General features: G+C 43.2%; 1 protein-coding gene across 1 annotated transcript in view; it reads right to left on the bottom strand.

The window, feature by feature from the left end:
• Window positions 1–1,593: 1,593 nt before the first annotated feature.
• The window catches only part of LOC139472773 (uncharacterized), a 79,939-nt gene continuing 54,861 nt past the window's right edge, over window positions 1,594–26,671 (bottom strand). Inside the window, exons 6-10 of the mRNA XM_071255240.1 lie at window positions 12,393–12,470; window positions 9,355–9,475; window positions 7,666–7,804; window positions 5,224–5,348; window positions 1,594–3,901 (exon numbers count right to left, since the gene is read on the bottom strand). Of these exons, the coding sequence (XP_071111341.1) occupies window positions 2,725–3,901; window positions 5,224–5,348; window positions 7,666–7,804; window positions 9,355–9,475; window positions 12,393–12,470 (1,640 nt within the window). The 3' untranslated portion in view covers window positions 1,594–2,724. The remainder of the gene's footprint in view (window positions 3,902–5,223; window positions 5,349–7,665; window positions 7,805–9,354; window positions 9,476–12,392; window positions 12,471–26,671) is intronic.

The following is a 26,671-nucleotide window of genomic DNA, read 5'->3' as shown; positions in this document are numbered from 1 at the left end:
GAAATCAAATTCAGGCCTACCAAGGAAAAACTAACGTGTGTTCAAAAACATAAAAATTTAAAGAAATATGACAAAAGTTGAAAATAGGTAGTATGAAAGACATTATGTGAAGAGTTTTTGTAGATAACTGATATTTGAAACTCCTTAAGTGGATGATCATGGGACTAACTTTTTTTATGATATGAATTTTTCCTGAAGGATCAAGTTGGAGTGTAATCCCCAAGTTCTGAAGGCTTTCTACTTCTTGAAGAGGAATATTGTACATATACAATTTCAGCCTATTTCCGGAATCGGCTTTATGAGTGAATGTCATGCATTCAAAAATAATGTCTGATTTTACATTTCTTGCATCTAAAAATATACCCTAGACACCATTAAATGTGCTCAATCATACTGTATAATTCTGCATGTCCCGATGTGCTTTAATTTGTATCTGAAATATATATAATATATGGGGAAATATATATGAACCATTATGCAATGAGTTGACAATTGTTTTAGAAATGCCCGACTGTGCTAAGACAGAACTTGGTGGCAAAAATGGCCATGAGAGGGTCACGAGTCGCTAGTCGGCTTGTCATGGAATAACACGAGTTGTTCACGAATGCCATGATGACATATATTGATGTATCGTCAGCAACCTTCCATGGTGAGAGGGTACAACGTCACAAAATCAAAATCCCTACAAGCACAGTTGCTGGGTGTCCTGGTAGTGCGCATGAAGTTGGAGGTAAATTCAAAGCTCAACAGTTTATAGGAGCATTACTCTGGAATAAACCCCAAATGACTCTACACTCACACAAGTCCAACTCCTTACTTTGGAAATAAAAAAACAAAAACAAATAAAACAAAAGAATGAATGGGAAAAGGCCCCAGCTCTTCACTTGTCTGGTATGAATACATAGTTTCATGGTATGATCTGGAACTGAACCCTACCATCATTTGAATTCCAACTTGTTGGAAGCACAAAAAGTAAATATTTTAAACAAATCTGACTAGCAAAATACATACGTTCAATGCATCCCTGAAGTGTATACAAATTTCCTGAAGAAATGTTGAATGGTTTATGAGTTTTTAGACCATGACAATGACAGGGTAACAGATCCGTTTCCATATATAAACAGCTCTTACATCTGATGACACAGTTTTTGTTATTTTAAGGCTTGGACTTGTATAGAATTTGTAACGCATGTCCAGTTACTTGTGTGTAATCCTCAACCTAAAGTCCTTCCTACCCTGGCAGGTGTTAGAAAAGTCATGAGAAACAAATTGTACACGAAAGAAAACAAGATAAAAAAGGCTCATATTGCTGGGGAGTCCTTCAGCCAGTCTGTCAACATAATCTGCTCCTTTCATAGCTTGAAACATACAAAATCTGCTTCTTTCATAGCTTGAAACATACAAAATCTGCTTCTTTCATAGCTTGAAACATACATTATCTGCTTGAAACATACAAAATCTGCTCCTTTCATAGCTTGAAACATACAAAATCTGCTTCTTTCATAGCTTGAAACATACATAATCTGCTCCTTTCATAGCTTGAAACATACAAAATCTGCTCCTTTCATAGCTTGAAACATACATAATCTGCTCCTTTCATAGCTTGAAACATACATAATCTGCTTCTTTCATAGCTTGAAACATACAAAATCTGCTTCTTTCATAGCTTGAAACATAAATAATCTGCTTCTTTCATAGCTTGAAACATACAATTCCACGATGGGTTTGATGCTGTTTAAAACAGTATTACAGTCATACCATGGCATGTCAGCTTAATGTGGGAGGAAAGCCTGAAGTGATGCAGGTGTCATACTTTTAAAACTTTGGTAAAACCCTCGAGCACGGGTATGGTGCTGACAAACCTAGAAACATAATCGGGACGAACTGACATTCGAACCCACAATCATAGGTTTCTGGTGTGCCCAAGGGATGCAACTCTGCACTGGGAATTTGTCCCGTGCCACCTCCATCATAGAAAGAACTGGCATCAGACTGTATTCAAGATAACAATGAACTGTTTAACTTATATACAGAATCTAACACAGACTGTCATTCTGAAATAATGTCAAAATCTAACAGGCGAAAACCTTCTATATTCATTCCACCAAAGTCGGAAACAATTTGGATATTGCTTTGATGATAAAAATACCATTCTTTTAAGTCCTTCGTTCTTTCATCAATTTTAGCAAGTTAAAAATGCATTTGGAAGTTTGACCACACGTGCCGATAATGATGCTATAAGTTAATCTTAAAATGGGTACAGTTATCACCATTTTAAACTACAATTTAGTGGTGCTTAAGAAAGAGAAATGAAAACCAACTATTCAATACATCACAGTTTCAATTCAAACAGACATTCCCTCTAAAATAAACAAAGTACACATTTGTGTCTTTTTCAAGTAGTAGAAAAAAGGTTTATATTAGTCCCCTGGCCTGGAAAGGAAATTTTAAGTATGGGAACAACGACGGTCGAAAAGGTAAGAATGCTGTATGGATGGGGGCCAAGGACTTAGATAGGTTTTTCGTTTGACACCACACTCATTCCAAACTGCCAGCTAAGATGGCAGCCTGTAAGTAAGTCAATCTTGGCCAGGCAATCCAGTGATTGACACTATGATCAACCATCCACACTTTCAGTGTACGCTGACACACAATCAGCCATGTCACCGAGCCAGACCACCCGATCAGTTATGTTGTCTCTTTCGACAGATCATGTTGGAAGCATCAAAGATTTTGAATAACCTTTCCATTGTCACCGAACACTGAACTAGATTGGGCTGTGGAGAGGTTCTGGCCAAGAAGAGCAACATCTCCGAGCATCTGCAGATTATAAGCTGTGTTGTCCTGAGGAACTGCAGGTTGGACGCTGGTCACTTTCTGCTGGGCTTCGGCCAGGCTGACACCATCTTCTGGACTCGTGCTCTGACCCTGTGGCTTGTCCTGCTCGGGCTTCCTGTACACCAGGATTCCGTCCTCGTCCATAGCGAGAGCCTGGATCTGGCTCTCCCCCAGGCCAGGGTTACTGATGAAGGTGATGTTGATGGAGGACCCAGACTGGACTGTACAAGCTTTCTCGCTACTGGCTTCGTCCTGATCACCCTGGTGAGTGTTTGTGGTTTCCAAGTGTCTGGCATGAGAACCATCCGAACTTTGAGAAGCACCTGAAACTGATCCTTTAGAACAAGCTGAAGCTTGAAACCCAGCTGAAGTTGTTCCTTGGAAACCTTCAGAACTATATCCATGGAAAGCACTTAGGTTTGATCCCTGGAAACCTCCTGTAGTTGAGCCTTGGAATGCACCTGAACTAGAGCCTTGGAACCCTCCTGAACTAGAGCCTTGGAACCCTCCTGAACTAGAGCCTTGGAACCCTCCTGAACTGGAGCCTTGGAACCCTCCTGAACTGGAACCTTGGAACCCTCCTGAACTGGAACCTTGGAAACCTGAAGAACTGGATCCTTGGAAACCTGAAGAACTGGCTTCTTGGAAAGCACCTGAACTTGTAGCTTGTGGACCTTCACTGTGCCGGATCTCGCCAGTGTGGCTGTCCATGCAGAATCCTGGCATGGATGTGTGTGAAGCCAGGGTACCCTGTCTGTGGCCCTCCTGCTGAGGCGGAAAGTCTGGCATAGAAAGCAGAGTGCTCTGTGGACTGTGTGGAGTCTGTGGGTTGGGGCTGTCCCCACTTGTGTCGGCTGTGTTGTGTGCTGCTACGTTGCGAAACAACAACTTTGGTGTGGGTGGCTCGCTCATTTCCTCACTCTCAGATGCTTCGCACTCGGACATCCCAGCTTCGTGAGAATCAACTTGCATAGCTTCGTTCTCCATTATTTCGTCTGATACCTCAATACTCTCATATCGAATGGTTTGGAGTCGTAGTGTTCCATCCTCGTGAACTTTGTACCTAAAAGTGGTAAAGAAGCATACAGTTAGTGACTGATGTGCCGTGTAATATACACCATTTAATACAGAGAATAGCTAGCAAGCAAGGATGAACATAAATTCTGCCATCTGTATGTGTTTCGAGACATTCAGTCTGATTGGGGGATACAAAACACAGGAACCATAGCACCATAATACCTGAATCTGGAGTGTCCTGACTCTAAGACAGACCCTAGCATAATACCTTTACTTGAATCTGGAGAGTCCTGACTCTATGACAGACCCTAGCACAATACCTTTACCTGAATCTGGAGAGTCCTGACTCTATGACAGACCCTAGCATAATACCTTTACTTGAATCTGGAGAGTCCTGACTCTAAGACAGACCCTAGCATAATACCTTTACCTGAATCTGGAGAGTCCTGACTCTATGACAGACCCTAGCATAATATCTTTACCTGAATATAGAGAGTCCTGACTCTATGACAGGACCCTAGCACAACGCCTCTTACCTGAATCTAGAGCGTCCTGACTCCATGACAGACCCTAGCATAATACCTTTACCTGAATCTAGAGAGTCCTGACTCTAAGACAGACCCTAGCACAATACCTTTACCTGAATCTGGAGAGTCCTGACTCTATGACAGACCCTAGCATAATACCTTTACCTGAATCTAGAGAGCCCTGACTCTATGACAGACCGAGGACAATACCTTTACCTGAATCTGGAAAGTCCTGACTCTAAGACAGACCCTAGCATAATACCTTTACCTGAATCTAGAGAGCCCTGACTCTATGACAGACCGGCCCAATACCTTTACCTGAATCTAGAGAGTCCTGACTCTATGACAGGACCCTAGCACAATGCCTCTTACCTGAATCTAGAGAGTCCTGACTCTATGACAGACCCTAGCATAATACCTTTACCTGAATCTAGAGAGTCCTGACTCTATGACAGACCCTAGCATAATACCTTTACCTGAATCTGGAGTGTCCTGACTCTATGACAGACCCTAGCATAATACCTTTACCTGAATCTGGACTGTCCTGACTCTATGACAGACCCTAGCATAATACCTTTACCTGAATCTAGAGAGTCCTGACTCTATGACAGACCCTAGCATAATACCTTTACCTGAATCTGGACTGTCCTGACTCTATGACAGACCCTAGCATAATACCTTTACCTGAATCTAGAGAGTCCTGACTCTATGACAGACCCTAGCATAATACCTTTACCTGAATCTGGACTGTCCTGACTCTATGACAGACCCTAGCACAACGCCTCTTACCTGAATCTAGAGTGTCCCGACTCTATGACAGACACTAGCATAATACCTTTACCTGAATCTGGAGTGTCCGGGGGGCCACTTGAACTTGTGTTGTTTCTTTAGGTGCTTGGTCAGCTGGTTGCCTCGTGTGAACCTCTTCTCACACACGTGACAGAAGTAGCGAGAAGTGTCGAGAATCTGGCAGATATACAGACAAAGTTGGAATCTTTTTGTATCAATTTTCATGTCATGTTTGTGCAACGTGGACTAACCCACAGACAACGAAGCTGACTAAAATCAACAACAACAAAAAATGTGTCATCACGGAAAACCTCCCATAACATCATCCTATTGCTTTCACTAACACACTATACTATTGAGTGAGTGAGTGAGTTGGGTTTAATGTTGTTATGAACACTATTCCAGTGACATCATGGGGTGTCAGCTTGATGTTTGATTTGGTTTGGTTTGTTTAACGCCGCACTGAGCAATATTCCAGCTATATGATGGCGGTCTGAAAATAATCGAGTCTGGACCAGACAATCCAGTGCTTTACATCATGAACATCGATTTGGATACAACGACATGCATCAACCAAGTCAGCGAGCCTGACCACGCGTTCCCATTAGTCGCCTTTTACAACAAGCATAGTCACCTTTTACGGCAAGCATGGGTTGCTGAAAACCTATTCTACCCCGGATCTTCACGGGTCGCTTGATGTTGGAAGAAAGGTGTTAGATGTTTACATGTGGTAAAACCCACAAGCACGGTTATGGTGCAGACAAACCTAGAAACATACTCTTGGCGAAGTAGGCACAACTTATGGACAACAACTGTCAAGACAACATTACAGTATTGATCCTAATACAGTTGTCAAGCAAGACTGAATGATGAACAAGGTACAGAATATATATAGTCTTGCTTGACAACGGTATAAGGATCCATACCGAAACGCCATCTTCACAATATTTAAAGGAGTTGTTATTCATAAATTGTGTCTACTTTGTCATCCATCAACTTCTAAGTAATGCCTATCAAACAAATAATCTTGGCGAACCAGAATTGGATCCCATGATCATAGGTTTCTGGTGTGCCCATGGGATGCAACTCTACACAATTGCAGCACCTCAGACAACTGGCCATCCATGTCCCTACTATGCTACTGTGCATGAAGTACCTTCAGTACAGACTGACCAAACGAGACATTGTCCAGTATTCCAGAAGGTAAAGAACTGGGTAATGGAGACCTATCTTATCTGGGAATCCATGGGTACTTTCTACACCCTGGCCATAGACCCAAACAGGGAGACAAGCATGGGTACTTTCTACGCTCTGGCCAGAAACTCTCATGAGCAGGCAAGACCTTGTTTGTTGTATGAGGTGACTAACAGGATCGGGTGGACAGGCTCGCTGACTTGGTTTGATGTCTGTCATTGTATCCTAATTGAGGTTCATGATGTCAATCGCTGGATTGTCTCCCCTACTACTCCAGTGGAGATCTACCCTGACTCCCCTACTACCCCAGTTGATATCTCCCCTGACTCCCCTACTACCCCAGTGGAGATCTCCCCTGACTCCCCTACTACCCCAGTGGAGATCTCCCCTGACTCCCCTACTACCCCAGTGGAGATCTACCCTGACTCCCCTACTACTCCAGTTGATATCTACCCTGACTCCCCTACTACTCCAGTGGAGATCTACCCTGACTCCCCTACTACCCCAGTGGAGATCTCCCCTGACTCCCCTACTACTCCAGTGGAGATCTACCCTGACTCCCCTACTACTCCAGTGGAGATCTCCCCTGACTCCCCTACTACCCCAGTGGAGATCTCCCCTGACTCCCCTACTACCCCAGTGGAGATCTCCCCTGACTCCCCTACTACCCCAGTGGAGATCTCCCCTGACTCCCCTACTACCCCAGTGGAGATCTCCCCTGACTCCCCTACTACCCCAGTGGAGATGTACCCAGACTCCCCTACTACCCCAGTGGAGATCTCCCCTGACTCCCCTACTACTCCAGTGGAGATGTACCCAGACTCCCCTACTACCCCAGTGGAGATCTCCCCTGACTCCCCTACTACTCCAGTGGAGATCTCCCCTGACTCCCCTACTACCCCAGTTGATATCTCCCCTGACTCCCCTACTACCCCAGTTGATATCTCCCCTGACTCCCCTACTACCCCAGTGGAGATCTCCCCTGACTCCCCTACTACTCCAGTGGAGATCTCCCCTGACTCCCCTACTACCCCAGTTGATATCTCCCCTGACTCCCCTACTACCCCAGTGGAGATCTCCCCTGACTCCCCTACTACTCCAGTGGAGATCTCCCCTGACTCCCCTACTACCCCAGTTGATATCTCCCCTGACTCCCCTACTACCCCAGTGGAGATCTTCCCTGACTCCCCTACTACCCCAGTTGATATCTCCCCTGACTCCCCTACTACTCCAGTGGAGATCTCCCCTGACTCCCCTACTACCCCAGTTGATATCTCCCCTGACTCCTATAGTTCTATACCTGGTGCTCCTTCCTGTAGTGGTTCGTGAGGCTGGTGTAGGACCGCGCCTTGTATCGGCACTTGTCAATGTGGCACTGGAAGAGACTGTCTTTGCTGTGACTCTCCAGGTGGCGCCGCAAGTCAGCGCCACTCTTGGCACTGAAACAATGTCAGTCAGTATACGTTGAAAACATCAACACCTGAGACTATTCAGTCTTCATATCTCACAAAACAAATTCCACTGGGCAACCATGGAAAATATTATATGAATGGATCACTAAAAATCAGTGATGACACCAGGTGTTCGCGAAGAGGGTAAGCTTGTTCTGCCTTTTACAAGGGAGGTCTTGTAACTTATAACAGGACGCATGTACCGAGGACCCCTTGACTTTCAGGATTAATTTCAAACAAACAATTGTGTTTCAACCAAATCACTGGGAGTTTCCGAGAAAACGAGTGTACAGCTCATGGCTGCTTCGGCTTAGTTTACGAGACAATACACACAGAAATCGTAATCTCTGCATACAAAACAATGCCTAGAACAGGAAATACAATTTAATCGGTAAATCATCATGTCTAGTGATGTTTTATCTCAAATTTCAAATTTGTATTGACCAGGTTTAATTGTTATGATCTGTTCGTTTCCCTGAATTCGATGAAGGGATACGATGTAATGTTGTTCTGTGGAAGACAAACACGTTACAACTGCAAATGTAGGAAATGTGTTTGTTCTTCATTCAGATTCGCTTTATAGACTGGGGGGGTCACTTTATAGACGGGGTATAAAAATTAGCATTGATTTTGAAGGCTTGTACAGGGGGGTTGCTCTTAGGTGGTGTCACTTTATAGACGGGGGTATACGGGGATGAAGGAGGAAGGGGGCCTTGGGACCTCTATTTCAATACCAGGGACCCACAAATATATCACTGAGGGTCCTGAGGATTTGAAAATGTACAGACCAAGGTAAATCATTGATGGCATCTATCAGCAGACACACCTGTGAAACGGTATTGAAAGAGTTGTCTCCCTTACTCTTCGCTATCAGATGCTTGGGGGCTCAAGTAGGAATCGAGTTGTATACTTAGTGATAATCATTTTTTATATGGTTTAAGTTCAAACTTTACATTTTCTAAATTCATGAGGAATATTAAAATGTCAGCCACATTTGATTTCTAAATTATGAGAAGTAAGCCGAAAACGAGTCAATGTGGTCCTAATTTAGCAATATGTTCCGAGCCTCCAACTAACAATATGTTCCAAGCCTCCAACTAACAATATGTTCCAAGCCTCCAACTAACAATATGTTCCAAGCCTCCAACTAACAATATGTTCCGAGCCTCCAATTAACAATATGTTCCGAGCCTCCAACCAACAATATGTTCCGAGCCTCCAATTAACAATATGTTCCGAGCCTCCAACCAACAATATGTTCCGAGCCTCCAACTAACAATATGTTCCGAGACTCCAACTAACAATATGTTCCAAGCCTCCAACTAACAATATGTTCCGAGCCTCCAACTAACAATATGTTCCGAGCCTCCAATCAACAATATGTTCTGAGCCTCCAACCAACAATATGTTTCGAGCCTCCAACTAACAATATGTTCCGAGCCTCCAACCAACAATATGTTCTGAGCCTCCAACTAACAATATGTTCTGAGCCTCCTGAAATGCTGTCCCTACCAAGCAGCGTCACCATGACAACTCACCAGTGTTCACAGTGGGCACACTTGAATGGCTTCTCCATGGTGTGTCTGTACCGGATGTGGGCGCGGAGTCCTGACGGGGCGGGGCACGTCATGTCACAGAAGGGGCACTTGTAGTGGTTCACTGTGGGCACAATCAACAGGAGTGACAACAGGGAGTGGGTGGTACAAGTCACAGAAGGGGCACTTGTAGTGGTTCACTGTGGGCACAATCAACAGGTGTGACAACAGGGAGTGGGTGGTACAAGTCACAGGAGGGGCACTTGTAGTGGTTCACTGTGGGCACAATCAACAGGTGTGAGTGTCAGGGAGTGGGTGGTACAAGTCACAGAAGGGGCACTTGTAGTGGTTCACTGTGGGCACAATCAACAGGAGTGACAACAGGGAGTGGGTGGTACAAGTCACAGAAGGGGCACTTGTAGTGGTTCACTGTGGGCACAATCAACAGGAGTGACAACAGGGAGTGGGTGGTACAAGTCACAGAAGGGGCACTTGTAGTGGTTCACTGTGGGCACAATCAACAGGTGTGACAACAGGGAGTGGGTGGTACAAGTCACAGAAGGGGCACTTGTAGTGGTTCACTGTGGGCACAATCAACAGGTGTGAGTGTCAGGGAGTGGGTGGTACAAGTCACAGAAGGGGCACTTGTAGTGGTTCACTGTGGGCACAATCAACAGGTGTGAGTGTCAGGGAGTGGGTGGTACAAGTCACAGAAGGGGCACTTGTAGTGGTTCACTGTGGGCACAATCAACAGGTGTGACAACAGGGAGTGGGTGGTACAAGTCACAGAAGGGGCACTTGTAGTGGTTCACTGTGGGCACAATCAACAGGAGTGAGTGTCAGGGAGTGGGTGGTACAAGTCACAGAAGGGGCACTTGTAGTGGTTCACTGTGGGCACAATCAACAGGAGTGACAACAGGGAGTGGGTGGTACAAGTCACAGAAGGGGCATTTGTAGTGGTTCACTGTGGGCACAATCAACAGGAGTGACAACAGGGAGTGGGTGGTACAAGTCACAGAAGGGGCACTTGTAGTGGTTCACTGTGGGCACAATCAACAGGAGTGACAACAGGGAGTGGGTGGTACAAGTCACAGAAGGGGCACTTGTAGTGGTTCACTGTGGGCACAATCAACAGGAGTGACAACAGGGAGTGGGTGGTACAAGTCACAGAAGGGGCACTTGTAGTGGTTCACTGTGGGCACAATCAACAGGAGTGACAACAGGGAGTGGGTGGTACAAGTCACAGAAGGGGCACTTGTAGTGGTTCACTGTGGGCACAATCAACAGGAGTGACAACAGGGAGTGGGTGGTACAAGTCACAGAAGGGGCACTTGTAGTGGTTCACTGTGGGCACAATCAACAGGTGTGAGTGTCAGGGAGTGGGTGGTACAAGTCACAGAAGGGGCACTTGTAGTGGTTCACTGTGGGCACAATCAACAGGAGTGACAACAGGGAGTGGGTGGTACAAGTCACAGAAGGGGCACTTGTAGTGGTTCACTGTGGGCACAATCAACAGGTGTGACAACAGGGAGTGGGTGGTACAAGTCACAGAAGGGGCACTTGTAGTGGTTCACTGTGGGCACAATCAACAGGTGTGACAACAGGGAGTGGGTGGTACAAGTCACAGAAGGGGCACTTGTAGTGGTTCACTGTGGGCACAATCAACAGGAGTGACAACAGGGAGTGGGTGGTACAAGTCACAGAAGGGGCACTTGTAGTGGTTCACTGTGGGCACAATCAACAGGTGTGAGTGTCAGGGAGTGGGTGGTACAAGTCACAGAAGGGGCACTTGTAGTGGTTCACTGTGGGCACAATCAACAGGAGTGACAACAGGGAGTGGGTGGTACAAGTCACAGAAGGGGCACTTGTAGTGGTTCACTGTGGGCACAATCAACAGGTGTGACAACAGGGAGTGGGTGGTACAAGTCACAGAAGGGGCACTTGTAGTGGTTCACTGTGGGCACAATCAACAGGTGTGACAACAGGGAGTGGGTGGTACAAGTCACAGAAGGGGCACTTGTAGAGGTTCACTGTGGGCACAATCAACAGGAGTGAGTGTCAGGGAGTGGGTGGTACAAGTCACAAATGTTACCACTCTTGTATCGTGCTTGTATCATAATCGAGCACATCTGCGGCTGGAGGAGGACCAGGGATTCTACGTCCAGTTCTGCCTGTGCTCTGATTCCTTGTTATGCACAAAGCTAGGTGATATAGAGTGGGGTTGAACCCCAAGGACTGTTCAAAGGCAGATAATCATCCCCAAGTAAGCAGCAAATATCATAAACAATTCCCAAATGGGAATACAATATTTGGCAATTCATTTTGGCAATTCATGCTAGTGTAGATATAACTCATAGTTTGGTGTTGTGTAGTCACATGAATTCATGGATAACTTGTGTTTGTAAAATCATGATTGATGATTGGCTGGTGTCATTTTGAGAGAGTGAGTGAGTGAGTACAGTTTAATGCCGCTTTTAGCAATATCCCAGCAATATCACGGTGGGGGACACAAGAAATGGGCTACACACATTGTACCCATGTCCGGTATGGAACCCAGGTCTTCGGCGTGACGAGCGAACAGTGTCATTTTGAAGTTTTCAATCTTCAGTCATCCTTCCAGTTTTACAAAAAGTCATGTCCAGAACATCCCACATTCACCTTCATAATGTTTTGAAAAAAAAGACAATGGCTTCACTATGTCTAACATTTTTGTTCAGTTACTGAGTAGAGAATAAACTTCCTTGGAAACAAAACTATACCTGTGTTGAGAGAGGTGCTGAATAATCTGTGTTCAAAAATGAAAAATTGTGTTTGATTGTTTGGTCAGTTGGACTTTCTGATCAGTCTTTGATTATTTAAATCAATCAGAACACAGGACAATAACAATAATAATCTTACATAATTAAAATACCACTAAATTGTATGAAATTATTTATTTAAATAAAATATCAAAAGTTGAACAAAATACATTTTTTCCCCATTTTGCCTGACAAGGGCACAAATTGCATCCCAGATGCATTTGTGAATCCTCCGTTACTCACCATGGTGACGCATGTGGTCCCTCAGTATTCGCTCTGTGGCAAACCTCTTGTTGCAGTGGGAACACTGGTAGCACCGCACTGGAAATAGACAGAACATTCTCAGAACTATTGTCAGACAATCAGTCAGTCACTGGTAGCACCGCACTGGAAACAGACAGAACATTCTCAGAACTATTGTCAGACAGTCAGCTCAGCAGAGGACCGGACAAAACATCATCAGTTCTAGAGAGTGTTGTAATCACGATGCACAATGTTCACTGCGAGATAACAAATGAAATTACACTGTTCGGTATAAATATTAACCAAATTTCAATCTGTCGCTTAAATTATTCACACATTCACTTCAACAATTTCTCCCATGATTCCTGTAGATGTCTTGCCACATCCATCGTAGGGAGAACACCTTGTCATTGTATTCTCTACATATGTACGATTCATTATGCCTTTAGACACCCTTTTAGAAGTATTTTCATAACAATATGCATATAACACATCAGCTGCTAATTTGAGGTTCTTGTTGCGATTTGAAACCTCTAATTGACCAAACAGAATTATGTAAAGTCCACAAACAAGTGTGTCTGTCCAGACCTCATAATTTAGACACAACACATTTATTCCTGGAGATTGGAACATGCGCTCGCAACTTGATGACGTCGTATAATGGACAACGTTATTTTTGAGAGGAGAGTGTTGATGGAGTCATCATTCTTCAAATACATGTATAGGTAAAATATCTTTAAAGCTTGTACATTTTACCATCACCCTTAAAAAGGTGGAACATAACGTTGATATCAACATGGTTTGTCCTCCATACAGTGCTATATTGTGCAAGAAACAACTCCCAATCATTCTTTATTTCTCAAGTACATGTTTTTAAAACCAAACTTTCCTGACAGTCCCTTGCTATATGGTGCTGTCTGATGACAACAGATCTGTCAGACATCTACAAGCCCTTATAATACCTTAGCTACTCGGCAATTCGGCAAGGACTATAGGACTAGTGACAATTTCTACCGTTGTATTCTTTAATAAATGTTCCACCAAACACTAATTACTTCTGAAAATGAGCAGTGAAAACATAATATTTTCATCCATTGCGCCATTCTTGACAATGCCAATAGTAAATTGTCAGTGTGCCAGGAATTTGGTCATCCTATCTATGAAAAAGATGGCTCATGCATCACCGATAAGAGCATGTGCAAGTATCGTGATACGTATGGGATCGTGAGCAAGGTATCGTGATAAGTATCGGATCTTGAGCAAGGTATCGTGATACGTAACTGATCGTGAGCAAGGTATCGTGATACATATCGGATCACACAGTTGGTGTATTGTCCCACCCCTCAACAGTGTGGAGTCTGCAGAAAGAGCAGACCCTAGGTGGGCTGTAATCTCAGTACCGACACAGAGAGGCCAGGGGTAAAACATGGGACAATGAGTCAAACACACAGAGACAAATAAAGTGAGTTCAGACTGTTTCCCCCGTTGTCAGATCCTTAGGGTATTACATCAATGGGTGCACACCAGAAACTAGCAATTTGACCCAATCTAGAGATTGATTTGAATACTTCCAATACAACCCTAATTCCAAAAGAACTTGCTGGAACCCCAGGCTGTATCGTCATAGTGATAGCACTGTGACATGCCATAGTTGATAGACATTACTGAAGGAAGCTCCATAAAATCCCCTTGAAGAAGCATACATTGTTTACCCACAAAAGATCCACCATGGTCGCATCCATATGAAATGGAAAGTAAAACAAGTGTGTTTCTGTGTTTGTTTTTTATGCAAACAAATGACAAATTACAAGAAACAATAACTAAACAAGCGTATAGTCAACGAAGTCATCTATATCCCCCTCCCATTTTAACATTTTATGGTTCAAAACCATGTAACTGACCCAACATTTCTTTTAGCCAATGTCAAAATAGCTGGAATGGAAATTATAAAATAAATATTTCTAAAACTCCTTAATATCAAATGGCACCAATTTTCTACCTGCTTTATATATAGACATGCAATGTTTGGCAAGGAAATATTTAACAGTTTATTTGTTATACTCCATAAGTGAACTTACCCTATATTAAAACTTAAATCCAACTTGTTGCCATGGAAACGTAAAAAATAAACATTTATAGAATTCCTAAATAGCAAAAGGCACCAGTTCAGTATGTGCCTGGTAGACATGCAAAGTTTTGTAAGAAAGTATTCAGCAGCTTTTGAGTTACGCTCCTGAATGAACACCACCCTTATAGAACCTAAATCCAACTTGTTGCCATGGAATCATAAAAAATAAAAAATAAAAAATTCCTAAATAGCAAAAGGCACCAGTTCAGTATGTAGTTTAAACCTATGAAAAGTGACATGGAGAAATATTCAACAGTTTTTGAGTTCTGCTTCGGAAACAAACATCACTCACACAGTGAGCCTATGTCCGGCATGCTTTCATGAAAATTGGAAAATAAAAAAATTGGAAAAATTCCCAAATAGCAACATCTTCACCACTTAAGTGACATAAATCCAAAGTTTGATGAAGAAATATTTAACGGTTTTCAAGTTCCGCTCCAGAAACGATTCAGAAAGACAGACATGCCTATAGTTATATCCCCCACATTATATGCAGGGGGGACAAAAAATCATGGGCAGGACACTAAACAACAACTCTCAACGTATGAATGGGCCAATCCCGGAATGCATCCCTCAAATCTCATTGCCTCATCCCACTCCTAAAGCCTCATTGCCAAAGAAACATCATAAAATCTCTTTCATGACAGGCAGCTGTGAAAGTGCGCCAAGGCTACGGAGGCAGGTGAGCCATGTACAGATGAAGCTGAATGTTTGATGCCTCCTAAAACAGCAGCGGCAGTCTCTAAATAGAAGCACCCTGGCCCAGGTGGCGAAAGAGGCAGAGCTAATTACACTACTAGGGGGCACACGCTATCACACAGAAGAGGGGGGAGGGGTGGGAGTGAGGGGGGTGATGTCAGTCAGTGCATTCTGCTTGCACTCAATGGCTCCTCCAGGCAGTACCCTGTGGAAAGGTGTCTTGGGATCTGGATAATTTCAAGATCAGATATCGCTGCAATGAAATTGCATCACAATGCTTTGCAGACCATTGTGACATCATTGGTTACCATGACGTCATAATTAAATGACATCACTTATCGCTCTGCTACTGAAGCTGTTAGCAGTACTTTTTACACTTAAGCCACTGCTTATTACTGCCTACAAACTGAAAAAGTTGGAAGAATGATGTTGGATGATAAATAAAATCTCACCCTCGTCTCTTTTGATATCAAATATATCAACACTCGTTGATAAAAGTGGAAAAAATCCTCGGCATCTGAGTTTTCCCACTTTTATCAACTTGTGTTGACCTTACACCAACACCCCGGGACCCGACACCCTTGGACCCGACACCTGGGACCTGACACCCCGGGACCTTACACCCTGGGACCTGACACCCCGGGACCTTACACCCTGGGACCTTACACCCTGGGACCTTACACCCTGAGACCTTACACCCCGGGACCTTACACCCTGGGACCTGACATCCCGAGACCTTACACCCTGTTACCTTACACCCTGGGACCTTACACCAACACCCTGGGACCCGACACCCTGGGACCCGACACCTGGGACCTGACACCCCGGGACCTTACACCCTGGGACCTTACACCAACACCCTGGGACCCGACACCCTGGGACCCGACACCTGGGACCTGACACCCCGGGACCTTACACCCTGGGACCTTACACCAACACCCTGGGACCCGACACCCTGGGACCCGACACCTGGGACCTGACACCCCGGGACCTTACACCCTGGGACCTTACACCAACACCCTGGGACCCGACACCCTGGGACCCGACACCTGGGACCTGACACCCCGGGACCTTACACCCTGGGACCTTACACCAACACCCTGGGACCCGACACCCTGGGACCCGACACCTGGGACCTGACACCCCGGGACCTTACACCCAACACCCTGGGACCCGACACCTGGGATGCGACACCCTGGGTCCCAACACCTTTGAACCGACACCCTGGGACCCGACACCTGGGACGAGTCACCTGGGACCGGACACCTGGAATCCAGCACCCTGGGACCCGACACCCTGGGACCAAACACCTGGGACCTGACATCCAACACTCTGGGACCTGTCTAACGAGGGCCTAACATAGGTATAGTATTATCACCACTAGTACAACCATATCTGCTACAACCGCCACCACTACGACAGCCACCACCACTACTACTACCACCACCACTACTACAACCACCACCACTACTACTACCACCACTATTACAACCACCACCACTACTACTACGACCACTACAACAACCACCACCACCACTACGACAACCACCACCACTACGACAACCACCACCACTACTACTACCACCGCTGTACCTACAAATCACACTGGCAAAGCACCACTACCACAACTCCACAGGAACTGCACCAAAACTTCTACAAATCAGAAAAGTTTCCCAAAGGACAAAGATAACCGTGGCCTGCACCAACGTCAGCCTTTGTGGTCTGCGGATGTCGTGGCGACAAATGATTTCTTTAACTGCTTCCTTCTGAAGCCCAGGGCTACAAGTCGGAGGTACACAGCCTTCAAAGCATGGAGGCAGCCCTGTGATGGCTGTGCACCTAAGAAAGGTCATTCATGTAGCCAGTGCACAGCCCCCCTCCACATAGCCTTGCTTCATACAGGTGGACAGCCAGCGTAACTATTCCTGAGAGAGAGAGAGAGAGAGAGAGAGAGAGAGAGAGAGAGAGAGAGAGAGAGAGAGAGAGAGAGAGAGAGAGACAGTGAGAGAAAATGAGACAGAAGAGAGAGAGAAAACCCACAGAAAGAGGGAGAGAGAGAGACACACACAGAGAGAGAAAGACACAGAGTGAGAGTCAAAGAGAGAATGAGATAGACAGAGACAAAGAGAGAGAAAGAAATAGAGAGAAAGAGAGAGAATGAGAGACAGAGAAAGAGAGAGAAAAAGAGACACAGAGAGAGAGACAGAGAAAATGAGACAGGAGAGAGAGAGAGAGAGAGAGAGAGAGAGAGAGAGAGAGAGAGAGAGAGAGAGAGAGAGAGAGAGAGAGAGATGGGGAGTGGAAGGGAAATTATATATTAAACAAAATATTGTACTCAAATTCCCCCAAAACCTTCACAGGATAAGCAGGTGCTCTGAAATATGATGTGTTGTGTTGTGGGGAAAAGAGAAACTGTTTGATTCCTTAATTTCACAGAACTATTTGTATGTTTTCAAGTGCTGACTGAAAGCTATCCTGTCTCAAACATAGATCCCAGTTCCTTCCCCCAGTTTGCTGCTTCCTGCTGATTGGATAATTCATGCCACAGCTCAATGCTGATTGGTTAATTCATGCCACAGCTCAATGCTGATTGGTTAATTCATGCCGCAGCTCAATGCTGATTGGTTAATTCATGCCGCAGCTCAATGCTGATTGGTTAATTCATGCCACAGCTCAATGCTGATTGGTTAATTCATGCCGCAGCTCAATGCTGATTGGTTAATTCATGACGCAGCTCAATGCATTGTTGCAAATAATTTAACTGATCGCTTCTGACGTAACAGAAGATCTCACTCAAAAGTACAACCTGTTAGCATAAAAGACCACCCATCACATTGTCAGGAGTTGGTGTTTTGTATTTCCAGGATCCAGAATTACAATAAATGTTTAAACAACAACAACAACTTCCTCTACAGATTTTCTTGCCATTGGGCAACATTAATTGAGGGAACTTTCTGATGGCAAATGATCATGATGTAACTGTCATCGTGGAGTTTAGCAATGTTGACGGAATGCCCCTTTATTATTTCAAAATAAGTTGCTGATTTGCTAATCGAATACGAAGGGTTACTTCACAATATTTTGATGGTACGCACAAGTTTTATTTTTGTAGCGTATCTGTAATGTTCGTTGCGTATTTGATACGCTTGGATTATATTTTACTGTGTATTTCTGCATTTCTGATGCGTATTTCACGCAGATACGCAGCTTATCTGGAGCTCTGCTGTATACATCTCTCATGGTTGTATGTCAGATTTGCTCACGTGTACAGCTTTCTGCTGGTCCTCTTTACCAAGCGTGTTTAAACCTTGGGTGCAGCCCATGTCTGCTTTACAACAACTGTCATAGAGTTTATGGCCTGTTGTGGCAGTTGTGGCCACAACAGTGGTTCAGCCTACACTGCTGTGCTGCGTGCACAACAGTAAGTGTCAGTCCTGAGACGCGGCGGCGGCCGGGACATGCACCGTCACATGCTCACTATTTCTAACCCAGCAGATGATGAGGTGAGCGGGAAAAGGGGTTAAAATACCCACCTGTCTGACAGTCCGAGCCAGCCTGGTTTGCTGACGAACCGTCAGGTTTTAAAAGTTGAACCCCGATGGTTGGAAGTTATAGTACTAAGATGACAATCCACCAGTTTGTTGCTGTTTCCTCAGAACAAACATTAAACAGTACTATTCTTATGTAGGGCTGTCTATCGACCTGGATTTTGTATTGCAACATATTGCCATACTTTGACCTGTATGGCGATATGTATTGCAACATATTGCCATACTTTGACCTGTATTGCGATATGTATTGCAACTTATTGCCATACTTTGATCTGTATTGGGATATGTATTGCAATATATTGCCATACTTTGACCTGTATTGCGATATGTATTGCAACTTATTGCCATACTTTGATCTGTATTGGGATATGTATTGCAATATATTGCCATACTTTGACCTGTATTGCGATATGTATTGCAACATATTGCCATACTTTGACCTGTATTGCGATATGTATTGCAACATATTGCCATACTTTGATCTGTATTGGGATATGTATTGCAATATATTGCCATACTTTGACCTGTATTGCGATATGTATTGCAACATATTGCCATACTTTGACCTGTATTGCGATATGTATTGCAATATATTGCCATACTTTGACCTGTATTGGGATATGTATTGCAATATATTGCCATACTTTGGACCTGTATTGCGATATGTATTGCAACTTATTGCCATACTTTGACCTGTATTGCGATATGTATTGCAATATATTGCCATACTTTGACCTGTATTGCGATATGTATTGCAATATATTGCCATACTTTGACCTGTATTGCGATATGTATTGCAATATATTGCCATACTTTGACCTGTATTGCGATATGTATTGCAACTTATTGCCATACTTTGACCTGTATTGCGATACGTATTGCAATATATTGCCATACTTCGACCTGTATTGCGATATGTATTGCAATATATTGCCATACTTTGACCTGTATTGCGATATGTATTGCAATATATTGCCATACTTTGACCTGTATTGCGATATGTATTGCAATATATTGCCATACTTTGACCTGTATTGCGATATGTATTGCAATATATTGCCATACTTTGACCTGTATTGCGATATGTATTGCAACATTTTGCCATACTTTGGACCTGTATTGCGATATGTATTGCAATATATTGCCATACTTTGATCTGTATTGGGATATGTATTGCAACTTATTGCCATACTTTGACCTGTATTGCGATACGTATTGCAATATATTGCCATACTTCGACCTGTATTGCGATATGTATTGCAACTTATTGCCATACTTTGACCTGTATTGCGATACGTATTGCAATATATTGACAATTTACATTTTCAGAGTTAATCAGTGTTATACCCTGTATTAATGTCAGATACCATCAGGCTCCTTCCCAGCGCGTGACACCTTCGTTATACTCTCGGTACAGAGAGCTCCGCGATGAGCTATCGCTGTGAGGAGCTTGATAGTGGTGATGTGTACATGCTAATTGATAAAAAGATGGTCAGAGGCAAGTTGTATCAGGGAGATACTATTTTCCATCTCGATATCAATTAGGAACACATAAATATACTTATTCATATTTGCCCCAATACATTGCTACATTTACAAATGTATCGCAATACATATTGCTGAAGATTTGCACCACAACATACCGGTGTACCGGTGTACCATTGTACCAGTGTAGGGGTGTACCGTTGTAACGTTGTACCAGTGTAACGTTGTACCGTTGTACCGGTGTACCAGTGTAAACTTGTACCAGTGTACCGTTGTACCAGTGTACCGTTGTAACCTTGTACCAGTGTAACCTTGTACCAGTGTACCGTTGTAACCTTGTACCAGTGTAGCGTTGTTCCGGTAATGAACCACACACCCTTATTCTTATGTTTACCTTTTTGTTATTTTTAGTCTCGAAAATTCTGCACTGGAAACTATTTATCTGGTCTGGTACCTTTACAATGTCTGAGTGATATTTGGGGGAATGGTATACACTGGTTATTCCACAAGTATTTATACACATATTGCCATACTTTGACCTGTATTGCGATGTGTATATATACCGGAAAACAGAAACACTGGCCAAACTCCTCATTATCTTTATCATTATTATTATTATTATTATTATTATTATTTACAGATTAAAATAAAAAACACAAAGAGGGTTTGGGTGATCCTGGCACAGTCAGACTGGTTAGGCTTATCATCAGCTCAGGGCCCTTGCCCCCTCTACACGCAGCCCAGACAGCGAATGGGACTTCGCTGCCTAGTCAAACCCACCAAGAACTTTTCTTTCACTATTATTATTATTATTATTATTATTATTATTATTATTATTATTTATGATAATTTTTTTATTTAATATTCAAATAATTACTTTTTATGGCTGCAAACTATATTTATTTTCTCGCGCACGCTTGTGCATGCTTGTGCACAAAACACATTTTCAACTTCATTCTGCAGCACATCCGTCGCATCTTGGATTATGCAGCAATCTGATGGTTTTTTTGTGACAATGCACAATTAGCACGTTTAGTCGTTTCAACCCTGCTTGTCCACACCTGCAGAGCCAAGGTAGCTGCATCCATAAAATATATGACACTTTTTGCTCTTTTGAGAAAGCACCTTGTTAATTTAATCTACTGAATGTATCACTTAAACTGACAATTCCTGAATACACCCAACCTATGCATCTGACAGCACAGCACTTTAATAGTGTCAAGGAGTGCAGATTACCTTGCTATCTAGTTCAAGTGCACACTGTGCAAACTACACAATTCTGAAAACCAAAACAAACTCACAAATTGAGTTTAAATAAGATCCTAATTATATGCACTTTTTGCACCGCACACTCTCCTGATAAAGAATAAATTTGTCCAACTGAGCCAGAGAAATTCAGTTAAAAGCAGCACCCTATTTTTTAACCTTGTAATTGAAGAGTAACAGTTTCAAACTTGAGAGTTCACAGAAATTATACATAATCGGCTATAATGGATATTTTATACTCTTAAAACTACACCCCATGGTGGCAGGCTAACTGAAATCTCACTCTTGACATCATCACCAGAACTTTGACGAGATATTTGTACTTAAATTTACCCCCATATCATCTGAGGGAGACCACACAGTCTCATTTTTTTTGGTGGGACAGATTTCAATAACGGTGCCAGGAATGCTGTATATTCCTGCTATTTCCTGACATTCCCTGCAAGTACCTGCATCAGTAACATAACTGAAGTGGTCCTAACACAAATAGATCATATTCTAGAAAATCTGGGAATCTTGACTGTCTTAGGCTGCCTCCTGGTCTTGTGGTAGAGCATCCGCCCGGAGAGCAGAAGGTCCGGGGTTCAGGCCCCGGCTGCGGCATACCCAAAACAATAAAAGATGGTACTTGTTGTTACCCTGTCTGGCGCTGGGCATTAAGGGACTAAAACAGTTACTGGTCAGCTCGGAGTAAGTATATTGTGTCCGAGTGGGGTATTCATGTTAAACTGCGGCATGGTATCTTACTCTCACACGCACAGACGCAGACTTTTGTGTCTATACTAAATAAAACAGGAGAGAGCACACAACCTTGAGAAGCACTCGTAGATGTGAAGGTTACAGATGATTTGATATCATTCAGTCACAAACTGTTGTCTGTTTACAAGAAAAGGTAATGTCCATTTAATAATTTCAGGATTAGATAATTTTTGCATTAGCAGATGAGTTTGTATGGTACTGAAAGCAGAGGAGAAGTCAACAAACAAGATTTGTACAAAGAACTTTCAAGATGTTTGTGTATATTGTTTAACAGGGCAAGAGGGGCTTCCTCTCCTCCTTCCCCGGCACACTGAAGTGGGTCAAGTAAATGTTCTGTCTGTCTTAAAAGTCATTTGTTAACAAGAAAACAGTGTTATCCCTATCCCCAGACTCTTGCATAAGCACTTGGGTTGCCTTATGTCATCAGAAAAAAATACTAAATGTGAAATTAATGAACATGAATGGCCCCTTCTCAGGAAAAAATAATTTTTGGCACCAAATCTTGAACTCAGTCTTGATAAGTATCTCTCAGATAAGCTGACTTCAGGAGGTTCTGAAAAAACATGTTCCCATTGCAGACTCTATGTACTTTGTAAAATAATATGGATCAAGGGCTGTAAATGTGTGTGCTCAAAATCTAAAAACACATAGCAAGGCTCATAATTCTGGACAAAAAGTATTTTACGGGACTAATTTGCCAACACCGTTTTGACAAGTGTCACATGAATGTGACGTCATGGGTTTCTGAGAAAAGTTGTCCCCATTGCAAACGCTATGTTAAAGCACAGAACAAGGGCCATAATTCTGTAAAAATCATAATGACCAGTAATATCAGTGTGGAAAATTTCATTTGTCCACGTTAAAAAGATCTTGAGAAAATTGGTCCTTTTGAGAAGTGAACGGATGGACGGAAAGACAGGCGGGCGGGCGGACGGACGGACGGAAGTATGTACGGACAAATCGTGTTCCTGTATCTCCTAACATGCCTCATGCAGATAATGAGTTCCAGGCGTTTCATGGACCGTATGGATGCAAAAGTAACGGGTTGGGAATTGTTATTAACAGGATTTGGAAATATTGGAACATGAATAACATTAGTTATCATACTTTCATGTCGGGATGATGAGATCTGATTGGTCCGCATGATCCCCCTGGGGTAGGGGGGAAGAAATTTCTCAGCGAGGGAATAAATCTCTTATACCCCGCCATGAGCAAATCAGGCTGCACAAGGATTTCTGAGAGGCAGAATAAATCTCTTATACCCCGCCATGAGCAAATCAGGCTGAACAAGGATTTCTGAGAGGCAGAATAAATCTCTTATACCCCGCCATGAGCAAATCAGGCTGAACAAGGATTTCTGAGAGGCAGAATAAATCTCTTATACCCCGCCATGAGCAAATCAGGCTGCACATGGATTTGCTGAGAGGCAGAATAAATCTCTTATACCCCACTTCAAAGCAAAAACCTGCAAGCTTTTTCCAAGTCAGTGCATGTCCCTTGACATAGCCAAAGCTAACCTCAACTCAAATGAACACCTGTTGTCTATCAATTTTAAATTTGGTTTACAATGTCATATTAAAACATGTGGGTAATACAAATTTGTTGTAGCAGGATCACTTGGGGTACATGGGGTTGTTAGGTTTCAAACCACAACCTCCGGCAGGACGCATACAACCCCATGTACCCCGAGTGATCCTGCTACAACCTATAATGTCCTCCCAAGTAGGGGTGTCACGATAAATCCAACTATCGATATATTGCTATTGGTCAGCACTTAAAGTCATTAAATCGATTGTTAAATCAGTTTTCAATCAATAGTATCGATTTCAGTTTGGAATATCGATAGTTTCGATTGTATTTACCATATCAATAAAATACTTTCATTGCTGTTCAAAATTGTTTTTCTTTTGGTCATGAGTGGTGGTAATTTACACATGCTAATGTGGAAATTTCTTTTTCTTAAATAATTAGGGTAAACAAAAAACAGTTATATCTCAAACTTTACTTATTCATTGTGATGGTTATCACGTTCAAAGGAAACTTCAGTTCCAAGGTTTAATTCAACTCTAAAATCCATCTAAAACGATACACTGAAAACTAATGATATTTATCGCAGTAGTTGCTTGAAATATCAATAGTTATCGCAATAGTGCTTTCCAAACCAAGAGTCACCCCAACTCCAAGGGAAAGGAACAACATACTTAGTGTCGGTAAAAGTTTGAAGTATTCTTTTGAAAGGTTGTTCACATATTCAACTCATTCAACATTAGTACATATTCAACTCACGGGCAAAGTTTAAGTAATCTGCAACACTGCTCGTTTCGTATTGTCCCAGTTATCACCAAATGTGTCAGGTGACCAATACAAACACTTGCAATCACGGGTCAACAGGTCTTAGCATGTTGACAACATGATGAACAGTAGAAGAACCTGTTTACACTGATTGGAGGGTTTTATCAAACTGGAAAATTTGACAATTGAAAACAATGAAAAGTGCAAGATTGTATGCAAAGCCCAAACCTGAATGCAACCAGTGGTTTGCTCATGCACCTCCAATACGTGACACGTCACAGCCGTTGTGGGTATAAAATGGTTCCTTTCATCTCACATTATCTGCGTGACCCCTCAACACTGATGCTGAGAATGCATTAGACGTCTAATTGACAATTCGTGAAGTATTGGCACTTTGTTTAGGCATTATTTGCAACAGTAGACGAAGAGTTTATGTACGTGTCTGGAGCCATGAAGATCTGATGTAGAATAGGTCTTCAGCAACCCATGCTCGCCGTAAAAGGCGACTATGCTTTCTGTAAATGGCGACTAATGGGATCGGGTGGTCAGGCTCGCTGAGTTGGTTGATGCATGTCATCGTATCCCATTTGCGTGGATCGATGTTCTTGATGTCAATCACTGGATTGCCTAGTCCAGACTCGATTATTTACAGACCGCCGTCATTTAGCTGGAATATTGCTGAGTGCAGCGTTAAACAACAAACCAACCAAACCAAACAGATGTCTACTGGTTGCCTCTTACGGCCAACATTAGGTTGCTGGGAATTTATATTGTTTCCCAGAATCTCTGCGATGATGACCTTACTTCCCTGACCTGCAAGCAAGCATGATTTGGTTGAAGCATGTCATCGATCCAAGTTGCGTGGATCAATGCTCATGATGTCAATCACTGGATTGTCTGGTCCAGACTCTATTATTTACAGACCGCTGTCATATGGCTTGAATGCAGCATTAAACAACAAACAAACAAACAAACAAACCTTTGTAAATTTTATGTGATTCAAGTTGAGCTGAGTACTTGAAGTTGAGGTGGGTAATCTGACCCTCATTGTTGGAATCAGGTTTTTCTATCGTGGTAATTAACACTTCACGCATGCACCAGAATAAGAGCATGGAGAGCGCTGAACTGCTGCTGGTGTAATCGGATCTAATTTATTACAAATGGAATCCAAACATTCTCCTGCAACCTAAACACTGGTCCTGAGTGCAAGGCTGTGTGATGAAGAGATGAACGCATACGAAACTTGCATCAGCACTTATGTTTATGTTTCATTTCCTCATGTTTGGGGGTGCACCTGAAGGAGATGATGGTTAACCGTGCTCACATGTTGAAGTGATTTTTAATTAATCTGTTTTGGAATCAGCAACAAGGCGCGAGATTTGGGAACTGCAAGCAACAGAAGCACTGAAGGTGTTCCAGACACAGTTCACATCAAGGGGGGGGGGGGGGGGGGGGGTGAGGCTGCCTCCGCTGCCAGTATCATCACACAAGGCTACATAAGGTCAACTCACTAACTTGCCCTACATGTCTGGTGGTCCCACATGTCTACTTGTCCTAGATCTTTACTGGTCAACTTGTCCTAGATCTCTACTGGTCAACTTGTCCTAGATCTCTACAGGTCAACTTGTCCTACATATATACAGGTCAACTTGTCCTAGGTATATACTGGTCAACTTGTCCTAGATCTCTACTGGTCAACTTGTCCGAGATCTCTACTGGTCAACTTGTCCGAGATCTCTACTGGTCAACTTGTCCTAGATCTCTACTGGTCAACCTATCCTAGATATATACTGGTCAACTTGTCCTAGATCTCTACTGGTCAACTTGTCCTAGATCTCTACAGGTCAACTTGTCCGAGATCTCTACTGGTCAACTTGTCCGAGATCTCTACTGGTCAACTTGTCCTAGATCTCTACTGGTCTGCTTGTCCAAGATCTCTACTGGTCAACTTGTCCTAGATCTCTACAGGTCAACTTGTCCAAGATCTCTACTGGTCATTTGTCCTAGACGTCTACTGGTCAAATCTACCGGTTAACTTGTCCTAGTTATCTACTGGTTAAGTTGTTCAAGTGAGGATGGTTGATTCACTCTGGCGTGTT

Source organism: Haliotis cracherodii, unplaced genomic scaffold (genome assembly GCF_022045235.1).
Source record: "Haliotis cracherodii isolate W230 unplaced genomic scaffold, xgHalCrac1.p SCAF_25, whole genome shotgun sequence".
In the NCBI taxonomy this organism is placed as follows: Eukaryota; Metazoa; Mollusca; class Gastropoda; order Lepetellida; family Haliotidae; genus Haliotis; species Haliotis cracherodii.
This window is presented reverse-complemented; position numbering and strand designations above follow the sequence as displayed.